Genomic DNA, 9,282 nt, shown 5'->3' with positions numbered 1-9,282 from the left:
GCAAACAAACACCAGCAGGTGCAGCGAGCGCTCTGGAGAGGCTGGAATCTGTGCCCACGGGCTCCCCCCCGCCACCCCCTTCGGGTAGTGACCAGTGCAGCCCCGGGTGGGCACCAGGGACAAACGTGTGCATTGACAGAGAGGAGAGCTGAGGCCCAGCCTGGAATCACTTCCCCTGCCCGCCTCTGGGAATGCAGCGGTGCTGGCTTCTGGGCTTCCTAAGTTAGCTCCCACATCTGGGGCTGAGAGGCCACCTGGACCCTTGTCCCCACTTCTACCTTCACATCCACTCTGGGCTATCACAGGGGACTTGCTGCCCCCTGGTGGCCGTGTCCTGACCCCGCAGGCCTCCAGAGAGTCCACTGGCTTCCGCCAGGATCTCTGGGGGGCAAAGCAGGACCAGAGCATGTGCCGCCCACTCAGGTCCCGAGGCCTTGTCCCAGCCCCTAGCTCCAGAGAATGCCAGAAGCACAGATAGTTCCCTAAGCCACCACCTCCCTGCCCCACGAGGCTATGGGTGAACAAGGAGCTGCTTACAGTCAAGTTGAAAAGACCAAAGACCAACATGTGTGAGGGCCTTTCATTTATTTTTTTTAATGTTTGTTTATTTTTGAGAAAGAGACAGAGCACAAGTAGGGGAGGAGCAGAGAGAGAGAGAGGGAGATACAGAATCCAGAGCAGGCTCCAGGCTCTGAGCTGTCAGCACGGAGCCTGAAGCAGGGCTCGAACTCACGAACCGTGAGACCATGACCTGAGCTGAAGTCAGCCGCTCAACTGACTGAGCCCCCCCAACTGGGCGCCCCTGAGCACTTACTCTTGTTCCTACACTTTTCACCCTCATGGCAGCCCCACAGGGTAACTCTGGTGACCTCCGTTTGACACAAGAGGGGCCTCAGGCTCAGAGAAGTTAGGCAACTAGGCTAGGACCACAGAGCCACAAGGTGGCTGGTGGAATTTGAACTCAGGTTTGTTCCTCCCCCAGAGCTATTCACCTGTCACTCCCTCACCGAGAAGAAATGGCGCTGGGGCAGCAAGAGGCCACTGTGAGCTCAGACTTTGTGGAGAGGGGGATGTGGTTCAGACAGAGCACTCAGACAGGGAAGGGCATTGCAGTTCAGGGGAACGGCAAGGTAGCACGTGCTGGGGGCAGGAAAACAATCTGCCACCATGACGGGAGCGCCTGGCTTCCGGGAAGCTTTCAGTAGCTTTAGGGAAAGATTCCTTCTTGTTTATTATTAGTGTGCCCCTCTGAGTACACGGGGGGGGGGGGGTGGTTCTGGAACCTATACTCATGATCCCCTGCTCCCCAGTCTAAGTGTTTAAAGGCATCCTGGCTCCGGAAGGGAGATGTTATAGATGGAAAGGAGTCTGCACTGTAGGTAGAGTTGGGTCTGGGGGCTCATCGCTCCGGGGTTGGGTATTACCCCCATCCAGTGTCTGATCACCCACTCTGCAGATTCAGAAAAATCATCCTGCCCCAAGCTTGCAAGAATTTTCAGTTGCTTTTACAGTCCTAGAGATTCCTTACCCAACAGGTATCATTTCTGTCTGAAACAGCTTCCCAGAAAAGACATCATAGGGTCATGGGAGGAAAAATCAAGCAGAAAAGTGGCATTGGCATCCTGGCTGACCGTGAGATCTCAGACAAGTCACTTAGGTTATAAACACTTTTTGTCTCAGGCAGGAAGTAGCACTTGTCTGGGAATTGTTGTAGCCCGTGAGCTCATCAGACTTGCTCTCAAGACATTAAGGAGTTTCCAGATTCACAGAAACCCTGTGGAAAGAAAGTGGAGTGTCTCAGATCCTCTCTCTCGATGGCTGTGTAGGGCAAATGCCCTCCTTTCTCTCTCCTGCTCCCAGATCTCACACGCTACGCACATGCGTGCATGTGTATGCACACACACCACACATACACACGCATGCACACGGCCCAGCAAGTGTCAGACTAAGAAACTGAGGACAGAGAATGGCTGTTTCTGGAAAGTCAGTTCCTTCCTTCCTTCCTTCCTTCCTTCCTTCCTTTCTTTCTTTCCTTCTTCTTTCCTTTAAAAATTTTTAAATGTTTATTTATTTTCTGAGAGAGACAGAGACAGAGTGTGAGCGGGAGGGAGGGGCAGAGAGAGAGGGAGACACAGAATCCCAAGCAGGCCCCAGGCTCCGAGCTGTCAGCACAGAACCTGACGTTGGGGCTTGAACCCATGAACTATGCGATCATGACCTGAGCTGAACTCAGACGCTTAATTGACTGAGCCACCCAGGTGCCCCTGGAAAGCCAGTTCTAAATCATTCAAGGAGGTTTAGGGGCAATGAAGTCAGTAATTGTAGGAGGTGGGGCCTCTCAGAGGTGGGGGGCGGGTCGGAGGTGACTTTTCTGAGTGTTCTTGGTAATCTGGGGCCTCGCGATCCCTGTACCCTTGAAATGGCATCCGTCTAACTCTGGGAGATAAATCTTAGCTTGGGGGTGTGCGTGACAATCACCCAGCATGCTTAGAAAATACAGGTGTCCTGGCTTCTAAGTAGAGCATGGGAGATTCCCACGAACATGGGCTATGCTTCCAGAAAGACAGATGCAGCCTCGGTGAGTCTGGAGTTAAGAAACGTGTTTATGGAAAGCTGGTTTTCTGAGTAGTGGGTTCTCTTACCCTCATCTCCTTATCACCAATAACATTCCTGCCGAAAAGCATTGCCGTGGAAGCAGGGATGCTCTCAGAGGCCCAGAACCCCATCACACTGAGGATCTGTCTTGCTGGGCCGGGCTGGGGAGGTGGTACAGTCCATGGGAAGGGCAGGCAGGCAGCCAAGGGTTGGTGGATCTGGATGAGGGGAGCCAGGCGTGAAGGTCAGGGCAGCCGGGAGGGGTTTCCGCTGGGCTGGATGGTTCCATCTCTGCCAACCCGGACGAGGCAGGTGCCAGACCCAATTCTTGCTCTCTCTGCGGCGCTGGAGAGGGGGTGGGGCTGTAGGAGTCTCTGTGCTGTGCCAGCCGGGAGCAGAAATCAATGCACGGAGCTGGTGCCTGGGATCCAGACCGCGAGCGAGGGCAGGCTCCACCCCCAGTCAAGGACTCAGCCTTGGGGGAAACTGAGCTGGATCTGTTTGGAGCCCCCCCACTTCAGCTCATCAACCCTGAAGGAGTCCCTCCCCGGAAGAGCTGGGCCGGGCCCCACCCCGTTCCCGGAAAGGTGAGGCCTCCACAGGACACACGGACACACCCAAAGCCCTTGAGTTCTAGGCCCCACCCTCCGCTCCCTGTTCCTTTGGATTTAGAAGAGCACTCCTGTGCACCAACCCACCCAGCTCTCTGCCTCAGTTTCTCCTACACACGGGTCTGCCGTGTGTCTCCTTGGAACTCTGGGAAGGGAAAAATTACATTTGGAAGTTAGACAGAAGCTGGTAAAAGAAGCCTTCCAAGAGATGAGCCTAGAGACCGAGGCACTCAGGGAAGGTGAATTAAAGGAAGTGACAGGGCAGACAGGTGGCCACCTCAGCATCTCCAGTCCCTATGCTCAGCTTTGTGCCAGTTGGGCCGGGGGTGGGCTGTCTGCTGAGGGCCAGCCCTGCTCTGGACAGAGGGCCTCCCGTGCAGTGGTGCCCAGCCCAGGGTGCTTCTGCTGTGCCCAGCCCTGCCACCTTAGCTCACCTTGATCCTGGAGGATGATGGTCCCAGTCCCCAGGGGGCCTCTCGAAAGGCCCATCACCCTTCCCAGAGCATGCAGGGAACAGGCTTCGACAAGGAACACGAAAGTGATACGAGTTACCCCACAGGCCCCTATTCGAGACCCTTGCTCTCCTCCCTGAAGACCTAGCCCACCCCAAAATGGAAGAGGGGGAGGGATGGGGGCCCAAGCAGCTCTTCCCTCTTCTCTTCCGGGGCCTTCTTTGCAGCCCGCTCACCATGGCACTTTAGCCAAGATGCTGCCAAGCGCATTCTGGGCCAGGACGGAGACTGTGCCTGGGGATTGGGGGAGGGGACTGGGACCCTCTGGGCCAGCAGCTGCCAGAGGTCCTGGAGCCCCTTGCCTGCCCTTTGGAGAGCCTAAAACCTCCCAGGAGAGAAAGGACCAGCTCCGCTGGGTGGTAGAAGATGTGGGGGAGGGTGCCGGATCTGTCCCCCTCGGGGGCCCGCGGGCAGCACAATAGCCCCAGGCCGCCGCTCTCTGGCTTAAGTGGTTGCCTGGGCAACAGCTGGGGCCAGTTTCCACCAATCCGAAGCAGAGGCTGGGTGGGGGGAGGGAAGCTGGCCCGGAAGGGGGGTGCCATCCCCTTGTGCTGAATCCTATATAAGGAGGAGGGATGTGAGCACAGTGGTCTGGGCTTCGAGGTCCCTCCAGCGAGCTCAGGGGCGGGGCACAAAGATGCTTCGGCTGGGCTATACCAAGCCCGGGTCCTGGGCCAGCTTCTGGGCCATCCTGACCTTGGTGGGTCTGGCCACTCGAGCAGGTGAGTGGGCAGTGGGTGGGGTGAGGGTGGAGGGCAGGGAAGAGAGGCAGGACTGCTGGGCCCTAGCGGCACGAGGCCGGGAGGGGGCGGTGTCCAGCAGGCCAGGGCGATTTGATCACCGCAGACTCCGTGGAGGAGGCCGGCCTCAGAGGGAAAAATGGCAGGGCGGGCAGGCAGGGGTCTTAACGGCCAAGAAGACCTTTCCACCATCCGCTTTCCCCCAGACAAGTGGGCCCAGGCAGCGGCCGAGTGTAATGCCATCAGCATTCGGGGCCTTCATAGTGACAGCTTGGGGAGGTGGGGTTGGGAAATTAACAGCCCACCCACCTCTCACCCTCCCCTTCTCCCTCTGTTCCCCTTTCTCTGACACACAGATGCTCTGCTGTCGTGTGAGCCTTCTCTGCCATAGTCCGCATGGGCCATGGACCTGTGTGTGTGTGTGTGTGTGTGTGTGTGTGTGTGTTGGGGCAGGTGCTCATCTGCTGCTCTCAGGCACCCACCTTGTCTCCCTCTGAGTCTCCTCACACTGTTCTCTGCTTGGGGAAGCTGCTGGCTGCATTTTCTATCACTGGGTTTTCTGTAACTGAGTGCATGTCCCCATCTGACCCTCACGGCATCCCCAGAAACATGGCAGAAGGGCTGGATGGGACCGTGAGAGTCCCTTTCCAGCTGCAGCTCAACCTCTGTATTTTCTCTGGTCCCCCACAAGCCACCTCCTGCAAGTGGACTTCAGTCTCAGAGGTCAGCACCCAAGAGGGTAGCTTGGCCTGGAAAGAGCTTTTCCTCCTGCCCACAGCCTCCTCCCATGCTGCCCCTCCTGCTCAGTGCTCTGCCCACACCCCCCCCCCCCCACCCAACCCTCCCTCTGTTCCCAGCACCCCGAGCCCATCCTTCTCAAGGGCCTTTGCAGCGCTGGCTCCTTCTTGTCACTTCCTCAGGGAGCCATCCCTGATTTCTGCACCTCAAGTAGCCTTACCCTGACTCCTGTCACTTCCCTCATGTATCAAGAGTCCCAGACTACAGTGCTTATTTGTGTACGGAATGCCTGTCTAATCATCTGGTTTGTGCTTTTATCAGGAGGTGAGAGGGGTGGGGACCCAGTGGTTCCTCAACCCTTGCCTGGGGGTCTGGCATCCTGGAGATCAGTTCTGAGCATTTTTGTCCCCCACTGGTTCATGATCTCTCCCCGCCGGGAATCAACAACCCCCCTTGCAAGAGCTTCATCTCAGGGTCTGCTCAGGGTCAGGTTCACAATCTTCCTCACCTAGGATGTGCCTGTGTGTGCATACACGCGTCCACAAGCTCCGTGGGCACAAACGGGTAGGCGCACGGCCTCCCCAGGCCTGCCTGCCCTCTGCCCACACCCAAGCACACACGTCTCCAGCTGGTCCCTCTGCGTCCCTAGATCGCACCCCGGGGCCCAGGTGCCTTCTCAGCCGCGCCGTGTTCCTTCCCGCTGCAGCTCAGAGAGCCGATGTTGGCGGGGAATCCACGGGCACCTCCATCAACCACTCCCAGCTGCTGCTCCAACGCCTGCAAGAGCTTCTGCGGCAGGGCAATGCCAGCGATGTGGTCCTGCGGGTGCAGGCTGCGGGCACCGACGAGGTCCGGGTCTTCCACGCCCACCGCTTGCTGCTGGGCTTGCACAGTGAGCTGTTCCGGGAGCTGCTGAGTAACCAGAGTGAGGCGGTGCTTCAGGAGCCCCGGGACTGTGCTGCCGTCTTTGACAAGTTCATCAGGTGCGGAAGGGTTAGGGGGGAGACTTCACCCCTTTCCAAGGCCCTGGCTTCTCGGCCCCTTAGCGGACACGATGTCCACCCGTCCCCCGGAGGTCATGGGGATGACAGTGCAGCCACCCCATGCATCCCTTCTCCCTCTGCCCTCTTGCAAAATGCAGCGTGACCCCCCTGCCCTTGGCTGCAAGCTCTGTGCGTTTTGATGTCAATTACCAATGCTGGCAGAGCTGTTTCCAAACCTGGCCTTGGGAACTTTTAAAAACTGCAGATTCCCGGACCCGGCTCTGGATCACCGGCTTCAGGTCTGGGGTTGGGCCCAGCTATCATTTTTGTTTGTTTGTTTTAGAGCCTCCAAGTGGTTTTTGTGTCTGGTCAGGGTTTGAAGTTCAGGGCCAGGGAGAGTAAGCCAGCTCTCTCTCCTATCTCCTGCTCCCTTCCGGTGCACTGCACAAGGGCGCCATTCACACTAGAGTCAGAGAAAGTAACCCCGTTTTAATAGTTTAGACAAGACGGCTGCAGAATTCCAGGAAATAGGAAGAGGGGTAACACAGATGGGCAAAAGCCCCCCCCCCCACCCGCCCCCAATCCCATACAGCGCCTCTGCGGACCTCTGATTGGCTAGAATTCAGTCACATGGCCACGCCCGCTGGAAGGGAGGCTGAGGAACCATCTTTTATTCCCAGAGGCAAACATGTGAGACTAAAATGCAGCGGAAAGAAGAGACAGCTGTGGGCAGTTGTCACCACAGCCCCGCAGAGCGCGTGCCAGTGGGAACCTGGCAGAAAGGGTGGCCAGGGGGATGGGAGCAGACAGCCACAGGGAGTGAGTGAGCCAGCCGGAAGACAGGAAAGATGCAGTGAGAAAGAGGAGCTTGCAAGCAAAGGGGGAGGGTAGAGGGAATTAACCCTTGTTGATGGCCTTCCCTGCAACCAGCGCCCCCCTACCCCCCCGCGCCTTGTTCCTTCTCCCCACAGCTGTCACAGCGGCCCTGTTACCCGCTTTCCCAGCTGATCAGCATAAGGTTCAGGGAAGTTGAATGATTTGCCCACTTGCTAGTAGGATATGGATCTGCACCCGGCTTGTAAACCCCACAAGGGCAGGAGCCTCGTCTGTCTTGCGGCCTAGAGCGGGGGGGAACCTGATAGATGCTCAGTAACGACATGCTGTTTCCATGTCCCCAGAGAAGCGTAAAGAAGAGGGGTGAAGCAGGATGGGCGAGGAGGGTCCTTGAGAGAAAGACAGGAAGCCTCAGGGTCCACTGCTCGCTTGCACCTTGCCCACACCCAGGGCCGGGTCCCCTGCGCGCGTGGGGCAGAGCCGGCCCTGCCCTGCCCGTGCCGCATCTCTACGCCTCTCCCGCAGGTACCTCTACTGCGGCGAGCTGACCGTGCTGCTGGCCCAGGCCATCCCCCTGCACAGGCTGGCCACCAAGTACGGCGTGGCGTCCCTGCAGCGCGGCGTGGCCGACTACATGCGCGCGCACCTGGCGGGCGGCGCGGGCCCGGCGGTGGGCTGGTACCACTACGCGGTGAGCACCGGGGACGAGGCCCTGCGCCAAAGCTGCCTGCAGTTCCTGGCCTGGAACCTGTCGGCCGTGGCGGGGAGCGCAGAGTGGGGCGCCGTGAGCCCCGAGCTGCTGGGGCAGCTCCTGCCACGCTCGGACCTGGTGCTGCAGGACGAGCTGGAGCTGTTCCACGCGCTGGAGACGTGGCTGGGCCGCGCCCGGCCGCCCCCCGCCGTGGCCGAGCGCGCGCTGCGAGCCATCCGCTACCCCATGATCCCGCCCGCGCAACTGTTCCAGCTGCAGGCGCGCTCCGCCGCCCTGGCGCGCCACGGCGACGCGGTGGCCGACCTCCTGCTGCAGGCCTACCAGTTCCACGCCGCCTCGCCGCTGCACTTCGCCAAGTTCTTCGACGTCAACGGCAGCGCCTTCCTGCCCCGCAACTACCTCGCGCCCGCCTGGGGCGCCCCGTGGGTCATCAACAACCCGGCCCGCGACGACCGCAGCACCAGCTTCCAGACGCAGCTGGGCCCGAGCGGCCACGACGCCGGCCGCCGGGTCACGTGGAACGTGCTCTTCTCGCCACGCTGGCTGCCCGTCAGCCTGCGGCCCGTCTACGCGGACGCCGCGGGCACCGCGCTGCCGGCCGCGCGTCCAGAGGACGGCCGGCCGCGCCTGGTGGTCACGCCGGCCAGCAGCGGCGGTGACGCGGCGGGTGTGAGCTTCCAGAAGACCGTGCTGGTGGGGGCGCGCCAGCACGGCCGCCTGCTGGTGCGCCACGCCTACAGTTTCCACCAGAGCAGCGAGGAGGCCGGTGACTTCTTGGCGCACGCAGACCTGCAGCGGCGCAACTCCGAGTACCTGGTGGAGAACGCTCTGCACCTGCACCTCATCGTCAAGCCGGTCTACCACACCCTCATCCGGACCCCCAAGTAGCCAAGCGGGCCGGGGGGGGGGGGGGGGCGCCTCTGGAGCGGGAAATAGAGGCCTGGCGTTGATGGCCTTCGGCATGTGGGAGGCGTGCCACGAATGGAGGTGCCTCCATTGGTTCCCTGGGCGGCCAGGTGCTGGTGGCCTTGGAGCTGGGGTGGCGTCCAGGGGAGGGGTGGTAGACCAGATGCTTGGTTTCAGGAGCTGATTTCACAGCTGCCTCGAAGGCAGTGCTCTTGGTTGAATAAACCAATGCTCAGCGAGCCGAGGGGATGATTGAAGTACCCAGCCCCCCGGGTAAAAACAGCCCAAGGATGGTCCCACAGGTGCAGGGTTCCCCCACCTTTCATTAGGTTTTCTCGAAGGTCCCCACCCCCACACGGAACAGGGCAGGTAAGGGCAACCAAATGGGCCAGCCTGGGAAATCTGGGGGCCTCCGGGACCCCTTGCTGGACTTTTTTTCAAGAGACTTAGCTGGGCAATTTCTGAGCCCTGACTTCCAGAGGGTGCCCCCCTCCCCTCAATTTAGCTAATTAGGCTTTGTATGGTCCTGTCCACCAAAAGACTCTGATCTTTCATGGGACCGACCCTGAGCAGGTGTGAAGGCTGGTGGGAGGGGGCATGAATGGACCTTGCTAGCCCCCCCCCCCCCACTTCCCGGGGAGGGTCTAGAGA

At 59.7% G+C, this 9,282-nt stretch overlaps 1 protein-coding gene across 1 annotated transcript; it reads left to right on the top strand.

Moving 5' to 3' along the window:
* Nucleotides 1–4,355: 4,355 nt before the first annotated feature.
* Nucleotides 4,356–8,680, top strand: BTBD17 (BTB domain containing 17). The gene is made up of 3 exons (XM_042966803.1): nt 4,356–4,440; nt 5,903–6,179; nt 7,539–8,680. Exons 1-3 carry the CDS (start codon nt 4,356–4,358, stop codon nt 8,611–8,613), a joined length of 1,437 nt encoding a protein of 478 aa, XP_042822737.1. The 3' UTR covers nt 8,614–8,680.
* Nucleotides 8,681–9,282: the final 602 nt, after the last annotated feature.

This window comes from Panthera tigris, chromosome E1 (genome assembly GCF_018350195.1).
Source record: "Panthera tigris isolate Pti1 chromosome E1, P.tigris_Pti1_mat1.1, whole genome shotgun sequence".
NCBI lineage: Eukaryota > Metazoa > Chordata > Mammalia > Carnivora > Felidae > Panthera > Panthera tigris.
This window is presented reverse-complemented; position numbering and strand designations above follow the sequence as displayed.